The 23,279-nt window shown below is 47.2% G+C and overlaps 1 protein-coding gene and 1 long non-coding RNA gene across 3 annotated transcripts; one reads left to right on the top strand and one right to left on the bottom strand.

Annotated features, from left to right (window-relative positions):
• Window positions 1-2,043: 2,043 nt before the first annotated feature.
• On the bottom strand, window positions 2,044-6,289 carry LOC112396479 (uncharacterized). Its single transcript, XR_003002574.1, has 2 exons — window positions 6,175-6,289; window positions 2,044-4,372 (listed from the first exon to the last, which is right to left on the bottom strand). It is a non-coding gene; the product is annotated as an uncharacterized LOC112396479 (long non-coding RNA).
• A 3,539-nt stretch (window positions 6,290-9,828) lies between these two features.
• On the top strand, window positions 9,829-23,258 carry PLAC9 (placenta associated 9). Of its 2 annotated transcripts, none has more exons than XM_024740234.1 (4): window positions 9,829-10,611; window positions 20,851-20,948; window positions 22,130-22,268; window positions 22,755-23,258. In XM_024740234.1, exons 1-4 carry the CDS (start codon window positions 10,548-10,550, stop codon window positions 22,763-22,765), a joined length of 312 nt encoding a protein of 103 aa, XP_024596002.1. In that variant the 5' UTR covers window positions 9,829-10,547; the 3' UTR covers window positions 22,766-23,258. The 2 variants fall into 2 exon arrangements, with proteins under 2 accessions (XP_024596002.1, XP_024596001.1); XM_024740233.1 differs by having other exon boundaries at window positions 9,837-10,611; window positions 22,130-22,255.
• Window positions 23,259-23,279: the final 21 nt, after the last annotated feature.

Below are 23,279 nucleotides of genomic sequence, written 5' to 3'. Positions count from 1 at the left end.
ACACCAGACCCCACTGATGAGCCACCTGACACCAGCTCTGGCCATGAATTTGCTGAAGAAAAAAAAATGCAAGTCCTTCATTGCTTTGAACCTTATCACCTACCTGCAGACCATGAGCCCCAGGATAGAAACCTCTCTCTATTCCCAGAAAAGGGGGGGCACAGTTCTTGAGGTGCTAGCCTGCTGTTACCCCTTTTGCCAGGCAAAGATTAAAGCCATTTTCCTCATTCCTCCAAAACTCGGTCTCCATATTTCTTTTTGGCATCGGTGCCCAGAGAGCCAAGACTTTGGGCATCAATATCGGCCACTCATCTATTCTGCAACTGGAAGTTTGTACCTTTTAATCTCTTTCCTATTTCTTTCCTCCCCCAACCCCCATCCCCTCTGGCAACCACCTTTTTGTTCTCTGTATCTATAATTCTGCTTCTATTTTGTTGTATTTGTTCATTTGTTTTGTTTTTTAGATTCCACATATATGTGAAATCATACAGTATTTGTCTTTTTCTGTCTGACTTCTTTCACTAAGCATAATACCCTCTAGGTGGATCCATGTTGTCACAAATGGCAAGATTTCATTATTTTTATGGCTAAGTAATATTCCACTGTGTGTGTGTGTGTGTGTGTGTGTGTGTGTGTGTGTGTGTGTGTGTGTGTATACACACACATACATATATATATCTTCTTCATTCATCTATTAATGGACACTTAGGTTGCTTCTGTATCTTGGCTACTGTAAATAATGCTATAATAAACACAGGGGTGCATGTATCCTTTCTAATTAATGTTTTTGTTTTCTTCAGATAACTACCCAGGAGTGGAATTGCTGGATCATATGGCAATTCTATTTTTAATCTTTTGAGGAATCTCTATATGGTTTTCCATAGTGGCTACAGATTCAATGCAACCCTTATTAAAATATCAAGAGCATTTTTCACAGAACTAGAACAAATAATTCTAAAATTTGTATGGAAACACAAAGACCCAGAATAGCCAAAACAATCTTGAGAAAGGAGAACAAAGCTGGAGCTATTATGCTCCCTGATTTCAAACTATACTACAAAGCTACAGTAATCAAAACAGAGTGGTACTGGCACAAAAACAAACACACAGATCAGGGGAACTGAATAGACAGCCCAGAAATTAACATACACAATCTGTCAAAGGAGGCAAGAATATACAATGGAGAAAAGACAGCCTCTTTAAAAAACAGTGTTGGGAAAACTGGACAGCTACATTCAAAAGAATCAAACTAGACTACTCTCTCACACCATGCACAAAAGTAAATTCAATACGGATAACAGACTTAAATGTAAGACTCGATTCTAGAAGAAAACATAGGCAATAAGCTCTGTGACATCAATATTAGTAAATTTTTTTTTGGATATGTCTCAGGCAAAAGAAACAAAAATAAACAAATGGGACTATATCAAACTAAAAAGCTTTTGCACAGTGAAGGAAACTATGAACCAAATGAAAAAGCCACCTACGAATTGGGAGTAGATATTTGTAAATGTTAATATCCAAAATATATGAAGAACTCATACAACTCAATAGCAAAAAACCAAACAAGCTGATTTTAAAATGTGCAGATCTGGATAGACATTTTTCCAAAGAAGACATAGAGATGGTCAACAGACACACGAAAAGATGCTTAACATCATTAATCATCAGTGAAATGCAAATCAAACCACAATGAGATATCATCTCCCACTGTCAGAATGGCTATTGTCAAAAAGGGAACAGGGGCTTCCCTGGTGACGCAGTGGTTGAGAGTCTGCCTGCTAATGCAGGGGACACGGGTTCGAGCCCTGGTCTGGGAGGATCCCACATGCTGCAGAGCAGCTGGGCCCGTGAGCCACAACTACTGAGCCTGCGCTCCGCAACAAGAGAGGCCACGATAGTGAGAGGCCTGCGCACTGCGATGAAGAGTGGCCCCCGCTTGCCACAACTAGAGAAAGCCCTCACACAGAAATTAAGACCCAACACAGCCAAAAATAAATTAAAAAAAAAAAAAGGAACAAATAACAAGCATTGGCAAGGATGTGGAGAAAAGGGAAATTCATTTATTATAACATTTCCTTAGTATACCATATGTCATCTGTGTGTTTCATTTCCTTAGTACATCATATGTCATCTGTGTGTTTCATTGTCTAAGTGAAACTGTAAAGTCAAAGGGTATACACATATAAAATTGTTGTAGACATTGGCAAATGGCCCTCCACAAAGGCTGTACAAATTTATATTCCCAACAACAGTCAATGAGGCTTACATCATGGAAAGGTAGAGCCGTCAGAAGAAACAAATTTGAGGAGATAGGTCATTTTAGGCCCACTGGAGCCTGAAAAGATGATCCTCAACCCAGAGGACTGGGAGAAGGGCTACCTCCACCAGGCTGAGGATGGGTATAATAGTGACCTCCCCACAAGATACTCATTAGTTACAAAAGGGAAAGCAGTAATTTTGCGATGGAAAAACCTGGCAGACATCACCTTTACCACATCGTCTTTTCAAAGTTAACATCACCAGTAATGAGACAGAGCAGTATCATAAGTGTCTTCCGATGTGGTGCACTGGAAGAACACAGCATCACTCATACGAGATTCTCAACAAAAATGCAGAAGCTCAAACTCTTCATGAAAAATGTTCAAGTTGAGGGACATTCTACAAAATAATTGGACAATATTCTTCAGAAGTGTCAAGGTTATGAAAGACAAAACTCACTAGCCTGGACTCTTAAAACTGTCCAATTATGAGAGACAAAAAAAGACAGGAGCTGTTCTAGATTAAAGGAGCCTAAAGAGACATGACAATTGAATCAGTGCGGGATCCTGGATTGCATCCTGGGCCAGAAAAAGAACAGTAGTGAGACAATTGGCAACATATGAATAAAGTCTGTCGCTTCTTTAATAGCATTGTATTAATGTTAATTTCCTGACTTTGATAATTCTACTGCAGTTCTTAAGATGTTAATATGTGGGGAAGCTGGTGAAAAATATTCAATAACTCGCTGTATTATTTTTGTAAATCTAAACTTATTTCAAAACAAAAAGTTTTTTTAAAAAAAGAAGAGGGTTGGCATGATTGAGTCATCCTTCAGCCAAAAACCCTGCCAGCACCTCTGCCTACAGCACAAAGGCTGACTCTCCTGAGAGTGGCATTCGAGGCTCTCAATAATCTGGCCAAACATCCCCCCAGATTTACGGCTCCCCACTCTCCTGTAAACCACTCACACCCCACTAATCTCCATGGCACACAGTACCTCTTGCTTAGAAAAACCCTACTCATGTTCAAAGGCCCCCTTCATGGGGCCTTAACTCTGCACTTACTTCAGGAAGCAGAGTCAGCAGCGGCTCTTACTTGGTCAGCAGTTGACTTTCCTGACTCCCTGTGTAATAGGGAACAACAAATCTGACTCCATATTGGATCTGTTTCTTTTTTTTTAACCTTTGTATTCTACCGCTTTTGCTACAAGTTAATCACTAAAGGGATGTGGGCTATACCTTAAAGTATACATAATAGCCCATCTCTGAAAACCCTGCCTCCCATGCCTGAGGGTTAAGCTAAAATACTTTTCTTTAAGCTCACTGGAAACATCCTGACCAAGCCCACCTGTGAATGGCTTCAGGAATGAAGAAATTAACACACCCCCTCCGAAGTCTGGCCAGAACCAGGAAATATATCTCCTTTTTTTACTTTACATCCTCACCTCCCCCTCTTTGTTCCATAAAAGAAACTAGCATCCAAACCTGAGCAAGATGGTTCTCTGGGAAACTAGTCCATGCGGTCTGCTGGCTTTCTGAATAAAGTCACTATTCCTTGCCCCCAACAACTCCTCTCTCGAATTTATTGGGCTGTCCTGTTGCAAGCAGTGTGAGCTTGTACTTGGTAACACCTGGAAACCCTTAACTCCACCTGAGGGCCTCTGCAGGCCTGCGCATTGCTCACACCCTTTCTACCCTCAAGGAATTCCCAGCCTGCAGATAAATAAGGTGATGAAACAACAGTGACCAGCTGAGGAAAGCTCCTCAGAGGCAGGCAAGGAAAATCACGTTTTCTGCCATGAGGTAGGAGTTATTGTTACCCCCTCTTTGCAACAATGACCTGGCTGGGGAAACAACATAAACAGGCCTGAAAGAGTTAAGCAATCTTGGTTAGTCTTTAGCTGTTACTACTAACGAACACTTGTAGCTAGACTCGTCCTTCACAAAGCTGATTGCTCTCTGACTCCATGTGAATCGCCCTTTGTACGTGGCATTTCTTCGTGGCATTTCTTCTCCCCCTACCCTCCGTTGTAGCACTCTTCATTTCAGAAAGAAGGTCATGTGATAACTTCAGGGACACCAGACCCGGTTGCCGAGCCACCTGACGCCAGCTTTGGCCATGAATTTGCAGAAGAAAAGAAATGCAAGACCTTAATTACTTTGAGCCTTATCCCCTACCCCAGACCAGGAGCCCTGGGCTATATAACCTTTCCCTATTCCCCAGGGAAGGGGGCACAGTTCTTGAGGCACTAGCCTACTATGTTTCCCTTTTGCCTGGCAAAAGAATAAAGCTACTCTTTTCTACTGTCTCAGTATTTCTATTCGGCATTGGTGAACAGGGAACCAAGATCCTGGCATCAACCACATTTAAAGGACCAGCTCGCCCTCCCTCAGGGGGTGAGCAAGGACACCCATTACCCGTTCTCACTCCCTCCTGCTGCAGCACAAGTCCCAGTAAAGCCTTGCCTGAGTTTCTTGTCTGCACTGTTATCAACTTCTATTGATTAAAGAGTCCAGGAACCCAGGCCAGTACACAAGGAGTGTTCTCGGTTTATATTTTACCCCAACTCCGGTCTCAAGGAGCAAAATGAGATCATCTCCCTAGAGAACATTGCAGACAAGGTTCTCACAGAACTAGGGGAAATGCCAACTGACTACCTCCCCTCCCAAGCCCACAAGGATCCCGGAGCCATAAATGAACACGTTCTTGGGAAATGTCTATGGCTTTAACGATGAACTGAACTGACACCGAGCAATGTGAATATGCAAAAATACCTCAAAACTGAGCGGGTGGACCCTGTCAGGCTGTTTTCCTCCACCTTTAATGTGGATCCATCACACTTCAAAATACACTGGGTGGGAAACTGCTCTTGCCAACCTCTGGGATAACCACAGAACCCTGCTCACACAGTACCAGCCGAGATTAACTGAGAAACAGGCATGTGGTGCTTGGAAAAGCGCCTGACGCAAAGTCGGAATCGATGAATGCTGGCCTTTGTGACTAGAATTATTGACATTATAGTTGTTTACATTAGGCCTCTACCCCCATCCCCACTTCACTCCTCCCTGTACCCAGCAGATCTCCCTATCTTCCTACATCTTCCCCTACCGGGGAGAATTTGGGACTGCTTGCCAGAAAGGGGGTAGATTGAAAAAAAAAACAAAAACCTTCTTAAATCTCATCTTGTTAGGTCCCCCACACCTTCCATCCCCTACAGAGGCATATACAGCCACACTCCACTGGTTCACTCTCTCTGCCTGTAACTTGTGTGGCCCTGGGCTAGCAGCCATCTGTGCTGAAAGGGGGTGGCCTGGCCCACGTGGGGCTGAAGGCTTCCTGGAATCGGTCTTATCTGAACCAAGACAAGAAGACAAGGAGGCTTTGTATGGCTCCAACCCTCCCAGCCACTGAGGTCCTTTCAGTGGGTGGTCCCTCTCTCCCACCTCCAGCCCCAGAGGGATGGCCAGCCCCCTACTTCCTGTTTGCCTTGGCCCCTTGCCTTTGGGTACAGACTAGAAGAACAAACCCTGCCAGATGCCCTCTGCCCCCATCTTCCCCACAACACGGCCAGGCTGGGAGGCCGTGCACATCCTGCAGCGTTGCCTATGGGGGCACTGGTACCCTGGGAGCAAATCCCCACATTTCTATGTGACCTTAGGCCACCACCTAACTTCTCCAAGCCTCAAACTGTGTGTGTTCACCGTGGATCTTGGTGCTACCTGCCAGGGTGACAGAAGCATTAGAGGAAAGGAAAGCTTGCACATTATGGCACTTCAGCTATGCAGGCAGTTAGGGGTTGTCTCCCCCTAACTGCTTAAGGACTTGCCGCTCTGAGCCCCCAAATACCCGATTTGTCCTCTTCCACCTCCACCTCCACCTCCCTCCAGATTTTCTCACTACCTAGTTACTCACCTGGGGCCTGATAATGCTTAAGGGAGTGAGTTTTAAGGCTTCCCTGGTGGCGCAGTGGTTGAGCGTCCACCTGCCGTTGCAGGGCACACGGGTTCGTGACCCGGTCTGGGAAGATGTACAAAAAAAAAAAAAAAAAAAAAAAAAAAGAGAGAGAGTGAGTTTTAGAATCAGATCCACCTGCCTTCCAACCTGGCATCTGCAGCCCTCTGACCTAATCAAACTTATCTGAAAAGGAGATAAAGACACCTTCCTTTTAGGTTTCTTGGGGCAAGGATTAAATGAAATAACATATGGACAGCCTGAGCACAACCTGTTTCAAAGAAGTTTAGCAAATATCAGAGTAATAATAAATAATGATACTTAATAGTCATGAGTCCCAGCTGGCCACCAACTTGCTTTGAGGCCCAGCATATGGTTGGCATATTTCCCTAATTTCCCCTATTTTTAACTTCATTGGTCATTTCTAGAGAACACTGGAAGGAGGACATTAGCAAACTGGGTCCTTATCATCCTGCCCAGAAGTTTTCCTTCATATGTTTGGGCTGGCTTCTGTTGGTATCAGGAAATAAACTGATCGCCAAACACTTATCTTAAATCCAGCCCATTTATTGAGTCATTCAAGTAGTTCTTTTAGCTCTACTGGATTTTTTGAGAAAGCAATTGAATCTTCTACTTATATCAGTATTTTGTCTCCTTTACGATAACTCTTCTTTTCACTAGTACTTTATTGCATCATTCAGACCACAGATAATTAATAGTGGTGATGGATGGTGTCTTTACCTCATTCCTGGCTTCCTAAAGGATGCCACTCTCCTTTCCCCTGCAGGTATGTGCAAACCAGTTGTGTAAGGTAAAAGTAGTTATCTTATGAAGAAAATGTACTTTTATTTTCTTTATTTCTACCTCTTAGAGTTTGTTGTTGTTTTTAAGTCTGGGATGGCTGTTTAATTTCATAAAATAATAGTTTCAGTATTTATTGAGATGATAAGCTTATTTTAGTTTTGGCGAGACATGATGGCGAGAGATTTTTTTTGGACCTCCGCTTGGGAATGAATAGCTAAACCAACAACTTTTTTTATGTTCAAATTAGTGGCTAAAGGATGAACTGTGCAGTAAAGGGCAGGCTATTTAGATGTCCATGTGGGAAAATAATTTAAGCTTGAATCATTCCTTGGAACCACATAAAAATTCTAGAAGTATTAGAGGTTACACCTTAAAAAAAACTTTAAGCCATTTGAAGAAAATGTTGGAAAATACTTTTATATTTGAGGAATCAAATATAATTTGATTATATTTGAATATAATTTGATTATCTCCCTGATGTGAGGAACCATAAGCAAGGTGTAAAATCTAGAAGCCATAAAAGAAAATATTGAGAAATTTGGCTACCTAAATAAATATCTAAAACTTCTGTATAATGAAAGATATCACAAAGAAAGTCAAAGACAATAGAAGAATGGAAGAAAACATTGCCAACATATCTATCAGGCGTTACTGGATTAATAATCAGAATATGTAAAGAAAAGAGGGAAAAATAGAAAAAAGTATTTGACTAGGCAAATAAAGCTCATCTTCACTCAATAAATAGCATGTAAATAGAAGCAAAAAGGTAACATTTTTTTCATCATCAAACTGTCAAAATATCAAAAGATAAACATTCAGTGTTGGAGAATGTACAGGGCTGCCAGATCTACTTCAGCTCTTCCCGCTCCAGATGTATTTTATGTAAATGGTGCCCCCTACGGCACAACTGCAACGTAAACTACAATGTAACTGGGTGCACCTTGGAGCCTTGCTCTCAGTGCCTCGCCCCTCCTTTGGGCTTAGTAAGAGCCTTTGGCATATCTAGCAAAATGTAAAAGGCCCTCTGAATCACTGATTCCTCTTCCAGGAATAAGGCCTTTCAGAAATACAGAATTATGTAATATATACATAAAGATATATGCAAAACGATGTTCACTGAAGCATGCTTTATATTGGAAAAAAACACAAGGAAACAAACTCCATGTCCATCAACAGGGGATCATCTGGACAAATAATAGCGCCTTCAATCATGAGATATTTTGCCTGTCTCAGATTTAGGTGTACTAACATAGAATGATCTTTAAGATTTGGTGTTATGACTGAGATGAACATGAAGGTGAAAGCAAATCCCAAAAATATATTATTCAATCCTATGTTTATATATTTGTGTCTGAATTTATATTAGATCGATAGGGAATGCACAGACAAGGAACTGGAAGAGTCCACCAAGCTGAGGGAACTTGACTGGAATTGAGACAGGCTGGGACCTGGGACCTGAGACCCTTTCCTGCAGTGCTTGCACCTGGACGAATGTCTCCTCCAGCAACATAATACAAAGAAACTATACAGGACTAAAAATAACTGCGTGCGAGCCCAGTTGGGGCAAATTAGGAACAACAAGATACAAAAGGACCAAAACCCAACGGCCACTTCTGAGGAACCGGGAGCAAAAGCAGGGTACCGTGCATGCGCCCTGCACGCAGCACCACCAAGGGGGTGGGCAGACCACCTGACCACCCCTCCTGCAAGACCCCTGGACCCACCCCTACCCTCACCCCACATAAGGAACCAGCTCAGCCTCCCCTCCCCCCCAGGGAGTAAGCAAGGGAAACTGTTACTTGTTTTCACTCCCTCCTGCTGCAGCACCAGCCCCAGTAAAGCCTTGCCTGAATTTCTTGTCTGGCTTCTTACCAATTTCTGTTGATTAAGAAGGCCAAGAAGCCTGGTCTGTAACACAATCACCCGGTAGGGGGAGTTTGTGACAGGGAGGGGTTTTACCCTGCATGCTTTATTACTTTGCGCCTCTACCACAATAAGAAAATATTGTATATATGTTGTTTTTATTGCAAATTCAAAATATTAGGCACCCCACTTATTCTGAGCTGCAAACCTGTGGGTTTGACTGTTCTTTGACAACTTCCCACCGAGGTAAACTACCAAGAAAGTCCTATTACCAAGTGTGAAAACTTCTTGGCATTTCTGAAATAAATCCTTCTTTTGAGCCAGTTCATGTGGGCATCCCAATTCCCAAGAGAGCTTTTTAAAAATTTAGATCCAAGTCTCTGTCCCAGATCTGCTGACTCAAAACCTGAATTTCTGTTCCTGAGGCTATTATCTGGAGGAAGAAGTGAGAAGGAAGGGTTATTGCTTAGTGTGGTGGCTATATTTGTACAATTGCAGAGCCACAGTCAGTAATAGAGAAGGCAGAGGTGCAGCCTTGATCTGCAAGGGCTCCAGTTAACCCTAAAGGGGCCCCTTGATGGATAAAAACATACTCCTGGGCTTGGCAAGGAAGGGGCTCCACTGGCAGCCAGGACATGCACTCAAGGCTCTGCAGTGTAGATGTTAGGGCTGTGGCTTTTGCTTTCCCAAATCTTAACTTTTTTTTTTTTTCATTTGTTGAGTGGGTGTGTCCCATAGGTGAAGGTTCAACTACTGTTTTTTTAAACTGGAGGGAGGTGGAGATGATTTGAAGTTAACTGAAAAACCCACCCAGCTCTTACTCTGGATTTGCTTAGAATGGAGAAAGAACCCGGCTCTCATTAATACGTTGTATCAATATATTATTATCTACCAGTAACAGAACTGGATTCAAATCCTGACTCCACATTACACCAAGTGTGTGACTATTGGCAAGGCTCTTAACACCTCTGAGCCTCAGTTTCTTGGTCTGCAGAATGGACGTAATTGATGCACTCCTGATGGGGGTGCAGTGAAGATCAGAGAGATGGTGTATGTAGGATAAATCAAACACAGCTTAGTTACTGTTCATTCATACTGGGGTGGTCACTAGACCACGAACTCCTCAAGGGCAGACATGTGAATATGAGAATTATCTCATTTTCTCCCCCCTCCAAAGTTTACCTAACACTAACTAGTACAGACCTTAAGTATGTGCTGAACACTCTGTCCGATGTCATGAGAGTTGATTACTTGTTCCTGGTGGGCAGAGAAAAGCTTTCACACCCCGTGCAGTCAGGAATTCAGATCCCGTGCCACAGGTGTGGGTGGCACTTCTCTCCAAACTGCAGTCCGCCCGTCTGTGATGGGCTTATAACGGATCACTGGACCCCTGGCTGCATCGCCCACTCCTCTGCGCTCGGACCCGGGGGAGGCGCGGGGGCTCAGAGCGCGGCCCCTTCCAGGGGAGGCGCCCAGCCTGGCGCGTCGCCCCTCCGCCCGCGGGGTCTCTGAAGGGGGCGACTCGCTCGAGCCAAAAAGCCCGGAGCCGCCCAGGAATCTTGGCGGGGACTGCGAGCATTTCCTCCCGGGCGGGCCGTCGCGATCCCGGGGAGGGCGGGGAGGGCGGCAGCGGGCAGACGCGGCGCTGCGCTCCGCCAGCCGGCAGCATGCGGCCCCTGCTCTGCGCGCTGGCCGGGCTTGCCCTGCTCCGCGCCTCGGGTGCCTTCACCGGTGAGTGGGGCCCGGACGCAGGGCGAGGGTCGGGGAGGCCGCGGACCGCGAGGAAGGAGCAGGAGAGAGGGAGGGAAGAGGGAGGGAGATGGGAACGAAGCCAGATGGAGAGGGATGGAGAGAGGGAGATGCAGGGAGGGAGAGAGATAGATAGATGGTGAGAGAAATTGGAGAGAAAGATGGAGACAAAAAAGGCAGAGAGATAAAGGCAGAGGAACAGAGAGAATTACAAAGGAGAGAGGGAAGAATACAGAGAGCAAGGGAGAGGCTGGGACAGAAAGAAACTTTGGAGGTAGACAGATGGGTCTGAACTATGAATGAGGAGGATAGAGAGAAAAAGGAGTTTGAGAGGCAAACGGAACAAGAAGGAAGGAAATAGAGGAACTCAAATGGCAAGAGAAAGGGGGTGGGGGAGAGAGAAAGGGTGAGAGGATACTGAGGAAGCAAGGCCGATTTGAGAGAGACAAAAAAGGAGAGAGGGAGTGGAGAAGCCCATTGCCCCAGGTCGACAGGAAAGAGAGGAGGAGACCAGGAATCCAAGGTGGAAGGTCAAGTCTGCAGGGTGGGGCAGCCCCAGCTCCCCACCCTCCGGACCAGCCCTGCCCAGAGGGCCTGCAGAGGTGCCCAGGCCTGGCCCAGCACAGCCGGTCAGGGCCCAGGCAGGCGGCCCCTGGAGGCCACGGCTTTACCTGCCAGGTAGTCTGAGGGGCTTCTGCAGTCTGTGGAGGAGGCCAGTCGTCAGCCTTTTGGAGAGCTTCCCTGAGGGCCTGAAGCTGCCTTGGGTGGGTGGGAGGAGGCTGCGGGAGGGAGAGGCCCTCTGGGCGCTCCACTGGCTGGGTTCCTTGCCTTGCCCTGTCCCTTCTACCCTTCCCTGACAGCAGTCTTAGTGCTGCCCCTTCACCGGTGAGGCTCGGACAAGGTGGCTGCAGATGGACTTAACTGTGTGCACAGGTGTTCCTTCCACCACCCCAAGACTGCACTTTATACAGCACTTTACAAGCCACCTTCCCATTTACCCAAGGGCTCTTGCTGGCCTCAACCAAAGGCAGCTGATGCCCAACCCAGTTGAACGGGCGAGGGGAAGGCTCAGTCTCTCCAGGCATCCAGGGACCCTACCCCCTCAGCCAGGCCCTTGTCCACACTTAAGGCTGCTCCCCCATCAACCTGGAGCCGGTGGCTGTGAGTCACCCTGCCCTGTGTTAAGATGGAAGCTCCCCTGACCCCTGGCCCAGCCCCTTTCAGGCACAGGGAACTGTGGGAGTGGGCATCCAGGGAAAGGGTTGAGGCCAGTCTTGATCCTGGGCAGCCCCTGGCTGAGTGAACTTGGGTGAGTCATGTCGCCTCTCTGAAGCCATTTCCTCTTCTGTAACGTGGGGAGAATGGTACCCACCAGCAGAGCTGGATGAAAGGGAAGTACCCAGCACGGAACACCTGTCAACACACATTGTCTCCTTCCCTCGTCCCCTCGGACAGCTCCGCTGAGCTCTCTGAGGCCCAGTTCTCCACTGAGGTTGGCTAAGGAGGACCAACAACCCTTTCCTCACAGGCTGCGTGAGGAGTGGCTGGGACCATGCAGCACAGAGCCTGGCCCAGGTGCTGTCCTTTTTCTCTGCCTCCCCGCCCCGCCCTGCCCCATCTTGCTTGGAGTCCCCACCTCCAGGGGCTGAGGGGACAAAGCCGAGTCTGTGCCCCCCCAGAGGGAGGAGCTGGCCGCCCACAGTGGCAGACTTTTTGTGGCCCCTTTAGCTATGACTGGTATATACATTTTAGCTTAAAGCCATTTTTAAACAATATTTTCCTGCTGATCATCCTCATTCCTCCAGATTAAGAAAAAAAAAAAGAGGAGAGTATAAACATATTAATGTAATTTCACACTGAGTTCACACATTTTTGTGTACAACCTTTCAGACTTCAGACAATATACCATGGTTTTTCTTAACTGTTGATTATCAAATCTGTTGGATATAAACACAGAATAGAGACCTAGAGATTGTCATACTGAGTGAAGTAAGTCAGAGAAAGACAAATATGATATTGCTTATATGCGGAATCTAAAAAAAAAGGATAAAAATGAACTTATTTACAAAACAGAAACAGACTCACAGACTTAGAGAACGAAGAACTTATGGTTGGGAGGTGGGGGAGGGATACTTAGGGAGTTTGGGAGTGACATGTACGTACTGCTGTATTTAAAATGGATACCCAACGAGGACCTACTGTACAGCACAGGGAACGCTGCTCAATATTACTTAACAACATAAATGGGAAAAGAACTTGAAAAAGAATAATAATAAAAAAAGAATAGTATAGTGAACCATCGTGTGCCCATCACTGTTTCAACAAGAATGGATTCCTGACAGATCTGGATTCATCTATCATCCCCACCTTCTCTCCCCTCCCTCAGATTATTTTAAAGGAAATTCCAGGCATTATATATTTTTATCTGTAAGTATTGCCTTATGTATTTCTAAAAGATAAATAATCTTTTAATAACAATCCCATTATCACTCCCTAAAAATGGACAATAATTCCGTAATGTCATCAAATATCCAATCAGCGTTCAACTGTCCCTGATTGTGTGATGTTTTTATATTTGGTTTGTTTGATCCAAATAAGGTACACACATTGCTTTTGGCTGATATATCTGTTAAGTTTCTTTTAGTAAGTTTTAAGTTTCTTTAGTAAGTTCTTTTTCCCCTCTTTTTTCTTAAAATTTATTTGTTGAAGAAACTGGGTTGTTAGTCTTATAAAGTTTTTCCCATTTCAATTTTAGCTGATTGCATCCCCCAGGTGTCATTTAAATTGTTCTCTCCCCTATATCGTCTATGAACTGGTAGTTAGATCTAGAAGCTTCAGCTAATTCCAGTTAGATATTTTTTTTGCAAGAATACTTTAAGATGGTTTATTGCTTTAATTTTCATTTCTTTGATTACTACCAAGGTTGGATTTTTCTTCTAAGGCATATTGGTCATTTCTGCTAATTCTTGTGAATTGTCTTAGACTTTTCCATCGTGGTGGTGGGATTTTTTCATATCGATCTATAAAAGTTCTTTATGTGTTGAGTGAAGCAGACTGTCTTGTGCTACTTGTAGAGAATTTTTGTTTTTTAAGTTAAGGCTTCAGTTAAGCTCCTTTCCTATTTTGCTGTCAGAGGGATATCAAGTCCTAGAGCCTAGTCCTATTAGCCATTCTCACCCATGCCTTGGGGCCCACGGGGGGAAGCTCTCACTGTCCACCACCATTCCAGGTCTCTGTGGACATCTGTCTTCCATTGGGATTCTGCTTTTTGCTTTGGGTGGAAGAGGAAGACGCTGAAGGGCTATGGTGAGGATCACTGCATTTCTTCTTGCAAAAATGGATGTTGTGGGGAGTGAACCTCTCAAAGACAATCTGATTCAACGTACACAGTTGGGCTCTTGTTGGGCCTCAAGCCAGGTGCAAAGATGTCATGTGTATAGGTCCCCTTTGCCCCATTCCTGTCCAGCCCCTCATTTTACAAAGGAGGCAGCTGAGACCCCCAAGATAGGAGGCCCTTAACTCATCACAGAACTGCCAGAACATAGTATAGACAGTGTCTTGCAGGTAGGATTCAAATCCTGTCCCCACTACCTACTAGCAGTGTAGTCCTGGGCATGTTACTCAACCTCTTTGATCTTTGGTTTTCTAATCTATAAAAAACGGATAAGTAAGAGTACTGAGCTCATAGATAGAATTAAACGAGTTAATGCATGTAGGCACTCAACAAAAAGCTTGGCCCATAATAACTGATCACAAATTGACGGTAGCTTCAAATATAGAGTATGGCTGTGCCCATTCTAAAGGTGAAGAAACTAAGGATCCAGCAAGTGGGATTGGCTTGTAACAGAGCCCAGAGAGCCCGGTCAGCCCTGAGCCCTCTGTTTGCTTGTCGGAGAAGCCCCTCCCAAGCATCCCTTGGACTCCTGCACAGGTATAGTCCTAGAGCAGATGCCTCCCCATCTTGAGGAGACCTGGTCAGAGTGATCTAGTGAAAAGCACTGGCTCCAGGTGGAGAGGCGGGGCTGCAGGGGTTTTCACTGACCTGCTTAGTCTCCAGTCCACCTGGTGAATGACCTACACGGCATTTGCACATCATCTGGCAGTTCCAAGGCAACTTCAAATGCAGGATCCCCTTGGATCAACACAGCAGTCCCGCCAAGTAGACAGAGCAGGGCAGATCCCTCACAGACGAAGCTGAGTCAGAGGCAAAGAACACAGTTCAGTGGAGGTGGGACCGTGCCTCTGACTCCCAGACTTGTGAGTCCCAGACAGTGTGTGGAGAGAGGTTTATCCTGGATGGCTTCCTAGACCTCAGCATGGTGGGGGTTTAGGAATGTTCTAGTACTTTATAACCCAGTGGATTATAAGTCACCATATTCCAAGGTAGAAGGAATCTGGTTTCCTGGATGGCCTTGGAGAGCGGAGCTGCCTGCCAGCCCTGACCATCAACCAGTCCACCTCTGAACTGATATGTGAGAAAGAAATAAACACATGTGTGATTGAGGGGGGCTCTTTGTTGCAGCAGCTCAGCTCGTATCCTCGCTTAACCAGACGCCGACTGTATTGGACTGACATCGGTAAGCTCTCAGAGTGATCGGCAAGGCTCAAATCCACATCTGGAAAATGACCAGAGAACAAGGGAGACAGAACATATCACTCCCAAAACAAAACAAAAATGTTCCTTAGCATCTGAGCTCCCTCTTAGGGGGCTCAAGGGTCCCTCTCCTGTTCTCAGCCAGAGCACATCCATAGACTAGAGTTCTTCATATAGTTGTTTGAAAATAGTGTTCTTCTGATTAAAAAATAAAACAAAAAAAACCACTGATGGTTTGGAATGAAGCACAAATTTTAATACAAATATCAAATGTGGTCAAATTTATTATCCTATTATATTGACTGTGGTCAAATAGAATTAACCCCCAAGTGCCAAGTGTGGCTGTGGTCAAAGCAGCACCTTTCAGGGTCAGAAATCCTTTGCGTTCTGTGCGCCTTCTTAGTGTTCGGATCCAGAAACAAAAGGTCTCCTATGCCTGTCAGTGGGGGAGGGCTGGGGGGGAGGCCCAGTGGCCGTGTCCCTTTAACTGGTGCCTGCACTAGGCCTCCCGTCTCCACTGGCAGCCTGCTCTCACCATGTTCCACCCACGCCTGCCGTCCGGGGTGCACATAGGCCCTGAGCAGAAGCCAGGCCAGAGAAAACAACCCTGCATCCAAGAAGGTCCATTTCCCAACTGGCCAGGTCAGGGAGGGCGGGATCGAAGGAGGGAAGGGAGCACCGAGAACCACAGCCTTGGCTGTGCATGGTCAGTCGTGATAATCCTTCAGCTTCCCCCACTCTTCCTCTGGTCTGAGCTTCCCCAAAGCCCCGTGAAACTGGCGTTACCTTGAGCCCCTTTCTACTGGTGAGGAAGCGCGAAGCAAAGGGAGCCCTTGCCCAGTTCTTGCCTTGCTGGAGCTTCTGGGCCAAGAAGCAACTTGTCCTTGACTCATCCTGGTTCGGTCTTCGTAGCTAATTTTTGAGGCCTGAAAGACAGAGGCAACCCTTGGATGAGCTGCATCTGGCAGTGCCACCCCCGCCCCCAAACCCGTGTTACAGAGGAGGCAGCAGAGGCTCCAGGGAGAAGAAAGTTCCCACGGCCCTGCACCAGTTCATGGCTGGGAACGGAGGTCTGTAGTGTGTTTTCTGCCATCATGCGCTGAGGTCAATGCCTTGAGCACCCACGTGGGGGAGGGAGCCGCAGCGCAGGGTGGCCTGGCTCTGCCCCAGCTCTCTCTCAGCAGAGCTCCTCCAGAGGCCTGGATGAGCTCACAGACAGTTGTGCAGTGCAGCCCAGGGCGCAGCTGCGTCCAGATGTGATGGATTAGTGCTGTGTGATTTGGAGAGCAACCTCAGCCCAGCCTCTTCCCTGGAGGGGTTTGGGAGCCAAGTGAGACCTCATTGCTGACACGTAGAGAACAGGATGTTTTAGGCTGAGGGAGGGAGCAGATTCATGTTGTTCGTGACTTCCAGAGCTGGCAGAGCCCCACTTGGCCGGCAGGGTCATGTTGCTTCCTCTTGGCCTAAGCTGGGAGGAGGGGGAAGAGTATTTTAGGGTCTGGGAGGGGGCAGGTGGGACTCAGGGGAAAGTCTTGGCCTAAGGCCCCTGGGCGGAGCTTGCAGAGGGTGTGTGTGGGCCCGGACCTAGACCGGGACAGACCCCCTCTTCCTTGACAGCCCTCTATTTGGGTGAAAACAGCTCTGCCTGCCCCCTCAAAATCTTTTCTCTCTAGCTGAGCACCCCAGCTTTTTCAGCTGACACAAAGGAGTCAAAATCTGGAGTCCCTTCACGGTGGCCCCCTTTAGCCCTGCCTCTCCCTGTCAAAAGCCTTCTCACGATGAATGGTCCAGAATGGAGCCCAGCCCTCCAGGTGGGGTCTCTCAGACCACCCACCCCCCGACACCCAACCTGAACATTTTGTATCAATGCACGAAGCCCATGGCTTCTGCTTTTTGCTAACAACCCCATCAGAGAACTGGCTTTTATTATGGAAAATTTCAAACCATATATACAAAAGTAGAGAGAATAGCAGAATTAACCCCACGTCCGCATCACCCAATTTCAACAGTTACCGATTTTGGCCAATCTTGTTTGCTCAATACTCCCACCCATGCCTCCTCCCACTCCCAGGCCTGGGTTATTTTGAAGTAAAGCCAAGACATCATAGCATTTTACATGTAAATATTTTCAGTATAGATCTCTAAACGGCTCCCTTAAAAAAAATAACCAAAGTTATAACATCCCCTCCCTCCCTAAAGTCAACAAGAAGACCATTGTTTTTTTAAATACTTATTTTTATTTATTTTCTTTCTTTTTTTCTTTTGGCTGTATCAGGTCTTAGTTGCAGCACGCACGATCTTCGTTGTGGTGCACAGGCTCTGTAGTTGTGGTGCGTAGGCTCTGTAGTTGTGGTGCGTAGGCTCTGTAGTTGTGGTGCGTAGGCTCTGTAGTTGTGGTGCGTAGGCTCTGTAGTTGTGGTGTGTAGGCTCTGTAGTTTTGCGGCACGCAGGCTCTCTAGTTGAGGCACATGAGCTCGGTAGTTGTGGTGTGCAGGCTTAGTTGCCCCACAGCACGTGGGATCTTTGTTCCCCGACCAGGGATCGAACCTGCGTCCCCTGCACTGGAAGGTGGGTTCTTTACCACTGGACCACCAGGGAAGTCCCAAGACCATTGGGTTTTTTTTGGTTTTTTTTAAAGTTATTTATTTATTTTTGGCTGTGTTGGGTCTTCGTTGGTGCGTGTGGGCTTTCTGTAGTTGCGGTGAGCAGGGGCTACTCTTCCTTGTGGTGCACGGACTTCTCATTGTGGTGGCTTCTCTTGTTGCGGAGCATGGGCTCTAGGCACGCGGGCTTCAGTAGTTGTGGCTTGCAGGCTCTAGAGCGCAGGCTCAGTAGTTGTGGTGCATGGGCTTAGTTGCTCCGCGGCATGTGGGATCTTCCCGGACCAGGGCTCGAACCCGTGTCCCCTCCATTGGCAAGTGGATTCTTAACCACTGTGCCACCAGGGAAGTCCACCATTGTTTTTTGAAGAGGTTTTTCTAAGTTCAGTGGATGGACATAATGAAGGGGAGAATGTAAAAACCCAAACTGTTCTCCACAAAAGATGCTCAGAGTGGAAGGAAGTTTTGCCCCTGCACTTGGTTCTCGCCCCTGAGTGGAAGAGCTGAGATCCAGAGAGAGTTGAGACCAGGGACTCTCAGGGCATGGGGACACTGGCAGAGCTCCAGAAGGCCAGCTGGCTGAGGTGGGGCCAGGGGAAGGCCAGGGTGCCTGGGGTCCAGTCGTTTGCTGACTGTGTGATCACAGACAAGTCACTCAGCCTTCAGTGACATACATTCATCACCAGCAAAATAGCTCACTATCCTTACCTCAAGACCTGCCAACCTCCTGGGCAACTTTATATGTCCCCTCGGACAACCCAGCCAACATCGAGGTCTTACGAGAGTTTTGCCTCTACAAAGATCAAGTCCAATAACTCTTACCCCTGCTCTGCTTCAGATGCCCACAGCCTTGGTATTGTCACTGTGAAGCTACTCTACCTCTAAAAGCTAAAATTGCAATATCCCTTATCACTTGTTCCTTCTGTTACTCCCATCATCTCACTGAGATCTGCAGTGCCTTCAGCCCCTCCATTTCTCCCAGTTATTGGCCCCCTTATTGCCTTCTCCTTCGTTATTCAAGCTAGATGCCCGAGCTCGTCCCCTTAAGCCCTTGCTGGTCGAATCCTCAGTTCCTTTGCACTCTTGTTCTTCACTGCACTCAGGCCACAGACTCCCAGGTTTCAGCTCATCAGCCATCTGTCTCTGTTGCTGACACCCCCCTGCTGAGCTGCTGCGGGAGGGCTTCCTTGTGATGTCAGGTTGTTCTGCATCATCCTCCTAACCGCCTTCCTCATTCTCCTCATCCCCTTTTGGAGCCCCCTCTTTATTCAAGCTTCTTACCCAGGGGCGGGCTGATACACTGGCTTCCGGAAAACAAAAAAAAGCATTTGTCAGTTTCCATGGTGGAAATACTTTCACCATGGCTCCCATTTTAGTGGCTGTGTCTAACAACCCACTCACAGAATTCCTGATAATGCTTCACAGCTCGCTTTCCTTTCCTAACCCTACAAGAATTTTCAGATGATTCCCCTCTTACTTTACCGAGTGAACAGAGGCCATCAGGTGGGACTCACTCAACTTCTTGGCCCTTTAAGTAGAACTTTTTTACCCATTTTTGCTGCGTTGCCTCTCTCTTCCTTCCACATGTGACCCCTAGCCCCGCCACCATTTCTGGATTCCGTGGCCTCACATCTCTTCGGGAAATGCATTCTTTCAGTCCTCCTGGCTTCCTCCTGTCCTCAGGCTATAAGCATGGTTGCGTTTCTTCAATGCTTAAAAACCCGGAAACAACAAGAATAAACAGTGCTTTAGATCACCTTGTGATCTCACCTCCCTTCCTTCACAGCCAGGCTTCATGGAAATGTTTTCCAGGATCTTAGTTTCCTCCTCCTGACTTTTCCTTCCCCTCTCATCCCACTGCGACTAGACTTTGCTCTGTCGGCACCTCTCCACTAAAAGCGCTGGGACGGCATTCAGCATCCACTTTTCTGTTGCTCTGAGTCCTTATCTTGCTAGACCTCCATGCTGCTTTAGGCCATGCTGACTGCTTCATCCTTTTGAAAGCTCTTGGCTTCTCCTTGCTTCTGGGGCAGCATCCTCCTTTCTGTGTGTCCGTGTTCTCCAAGGACTCAGCCAACTCAGATGCCCTGCAGGTTATCTCAGAGCCACCAATACCGCAATTTGAGCTCAAAGCCCGGGCTCTAAGACTTCTGGTGTGAAGGTTGGTGGTGTAAGGAACCAAGGAGGAGCCAACGTTGGGGAGGAAAATGATGTTGAACAAACTGAACCTCAGATATTCCGCTTACTAGCTGTGTGACGTTAGACGTATCATTTCACCTTTCTGTGCATCAATTTCCTTATGTGTAAATTGGGGGTAATAATTGGTTGTAGAGGTTGACTGAGTTAACACATTTGTTTAGCACTCACTCGTGTCAGATGTTACTAACTGGTCACCAATGTCAATTACGATTACTATTACTACAATATCTCCATGCATTTTCTTCCTCTCTTCCTACGGTTACTGCCTCCTTTCATCACTTCTTACGCTGATTACTGCAGTAACTTCCTGCCTTCAAAGACGAATCTCTCCAATCCATTCTCTGTATTTTAAAAATTCACATATGACTGCATGACTCTCCTGTTTAAATAAACCCCAAAACAAGCATTGTGATTGGTTTATTAGGGCCCGGCCTTGTTTCCACGATCCACCTCTCCAGTCTCAACTCCCACCCACCCTGTACTTTCCAGCCACTTCAGGCTTCCTGAGGGTTTGCGCACTGAGCCATGCTATTTCATTCCTATCTTTGCACATGCCGTTCCTTCTGGCTGAAACCTTTCCTCCCTTCCTTTTCTTACCCAGTTCAGGCAGCACCTCCTTAAGGAAGCCTACTTGGGTCTGTAGGAGACCATGGCCAAGTGAGTGAGTGGGGCAACCCTACACTCACACCCTGATCCACACTGAGCCTTCCTCTGCTTCTCTTTGGACTGTTTTTAGGACCCACCTTCCTTGAGCCCCATGTTTGCAGGAGTCTCTAATGTTACAGGGAAACCGAGGGCCCCACAGTGACAAGACTTGTTTTCCTACAGCTGCTGAACCCTTCATCCCCTCCCGAGGAGACCCAGCTCGGACTGCAGGGTGTGACAGACACATGGCTGTCCATGGCCGGTTAGACGTCATAGAGGAGGTAATGAGGGTGACCTGAGAGGGCATGCAGCTTCAGGACCACCTGCCAGGCTGGTGGCTTTGGAGGGTTCAGGCCGATCTTGCTTTGGAAAGTTGGGGAAATCTGGGCCAATCCTGTTCCCTGGCCACTATGTTAAACATCTCCTTGCCCTACCTGGGCTGTTAGGCTGTCCAGCCCCCAACAGACCCTGCCTCCCCAGGACCTTGCTTCCCACCAGCCAGAGATCTCCCCGTAATCACCAGATGAGAAGGTGGAAATTCAACTGCAGTGTTTTGTTACACAGCCACGGTTTGTAACCTGGGGTCCATAAACTTGTGTGGGGGAAAAAAATTGCACTTCATTTTCACAAACCTTTAGCTGAGATTTAGCATTCTCATTCGCTATAAATACAGACAACAAACTGCAGGAGTATTAACGGTACTGTGACTTTGTCAGCAATAGAAATCACAGATAATTTCATCCTATTATAGTCACTGTGAATATCTCAATATATTGTTTACTATCAGTATGTCAAAATTTCAGTAGTAAAAAGAAAAAAAAAAAGAAAAAAAATTTCAGTAGTTGTTAGACCTGGTGTTAAATAAGTTAATACATAAATGTTTATATCAAAATTTAATTTTTAATACTTTACTAGTATTTTACTGCAGTTTATACCCTTGGAAATCCTGTATGTTTTATTTTTCTCAATGAAAGCATTTTTCTGATGGTGGTCTGTAGGTTTCACCAGACTGCTAATGGGGTTCATTTGCGAAAAAAGTTAAGAACCCTGAATAAAGAAAATTTCAAAATCCCAATACTGTCATTTGGCAGAATTGCCACCAGGGGGCGGGGTAACAAAAGGAATGTGAGCTCCCCGTGGTGACATCCTGAAAGGGAAAAAACAATCCCAGAGTCCCTCCAAGCCCCAAACCAATGACTGGGTAAAACCCCTGAGTGCCGGAGGCAGGAACAAGCAGCCTTAGAGAGTGAGCTCCTAGGATTTTGTTATCTGGGGAGCTGAGAGGCAGGCAAGGGCAGGGCCTCAACCAAGAGGAGCCAGGTCCCCTGGCAGCCAGTTCTCTCCCCACTGCACCCTACTGGACTTCCAGGTGCTCCTTAGGATGTGGCTGATTAAGTGGGACTTGTCACCACTCTTGTCCTCTTGTCCTCTACTCCTCCCCCAACTTCTCTCCTTGCTTTAGACGGTGGAGAAGACGGTGGAGCACCTGGAGGCAGAAGTGAAAGGCTTGCTGGCTCAGCTGGAGGAGCTGGCTTGGAATCTGCCCCCGGGCCCCTTCAGCCTGATCCCCGACCTCGCAGAGGAGACGGTGAGCAGCTCAGGTAGCAGAGATGACAGCCTCCAGGGCTGGGCAGCAGGGTGGGGATGGCTGCTCCACCCCCATGGTGTAGCCTGGACAAGCCAGGGAGGCTCCAGCTCCTCCTTGGGACAGAAGTGGGAGGCATCCTCCGGGCTCACCCCAAGTGTTCTCTGCCCGGGGTTCCCACGCCCGGGGTTGCTGCAGCCCAGCATCGGGTAAGGGCACCTGGAAGAGTTCCACTCTCAGCACCACCCTGACTCAGAGCGGCTGCCTCCTTCCCTGGCCATTTACACACGTCACAGCTCCTACCATCTCCCTTCTACTCCTATGGCGCCACCAAACCCTATCAGGGAAGCCTGGCATCCCTCTCATTGGCAGTGGAGGGACTGCCACCTGCTCCCTCGAGCCCTGCGTCCTGGCACAGGAGTCCCCAGGGGACTGGGAGGGGAGGACAGGCAGCCTTCAGCACCCTGTTTGCTCACTCCGAGGCCGCCCCCCTTTCTTTCAGATCACCTCTGAGCACCAGAGCAGGAGCCACCCAACAGCGGGCAGTGATACAACAGCTCTCCTCTGAGAACAGAGCCGTGCGCTCTGGCCTGCCGTCCTCAGCTTTGTGCAAAATAAAAGCTACTCCTTTGGTCCCCTCTGTGTCTGCCGACAGTGACCCCTGCAGCCACAGCCCCTTCTCCATCTGCTCCCATGCGCTGAGACTCACACCCCCTGCAGGCTCAGACCTGTACTTCCGCCCTCCTTATTTATAGGGGTGGACAGGGCAGGAGTTAGTTCAAGAGGTGAGGCACCTGAGGCGCAGAATCGTTAAGGCGACACAGTGGAAGGGCCCTTTGAGTAAACTTGTTACTCAAAATGTGGCTGTAGGCGAACAACAGGGGTGTCACCTGGGAGCATATCAAAAATGCAGAATTCGGGGCCCTGCCCAGACCTCCTGAATCAGAATCTACATTTTAATGAGATCCCCAGGGAATCTGTGTGCACATTAAAGTTTTAAAAAATGTTTCTGTTGAGATAAAATTCA

The sequence above is a fragment of the Neophocaena asiaeorientalis genome, unplaced genomic scaffold (genome assembly GCF_003031525.2).
Source record: "Neophocaena asiaeorientalis asiaeorientalis breed wild unplaced genomic scaffold, Neophocaena_asiaeorientalis_V1.1 scaffold517, whole genome shotgun sequence".
In the NCBI taxonomy this organism is placed as follows: Eukaryota; Metazoa; Chordata; class Mammalia; order Artiodactyla; family Phocoenidae; genus Neophocaena; species Neophocaena asiaeorientalis.
This window is presented reverse-complemented; position numbering and strand designations above follow the sequence as displayed.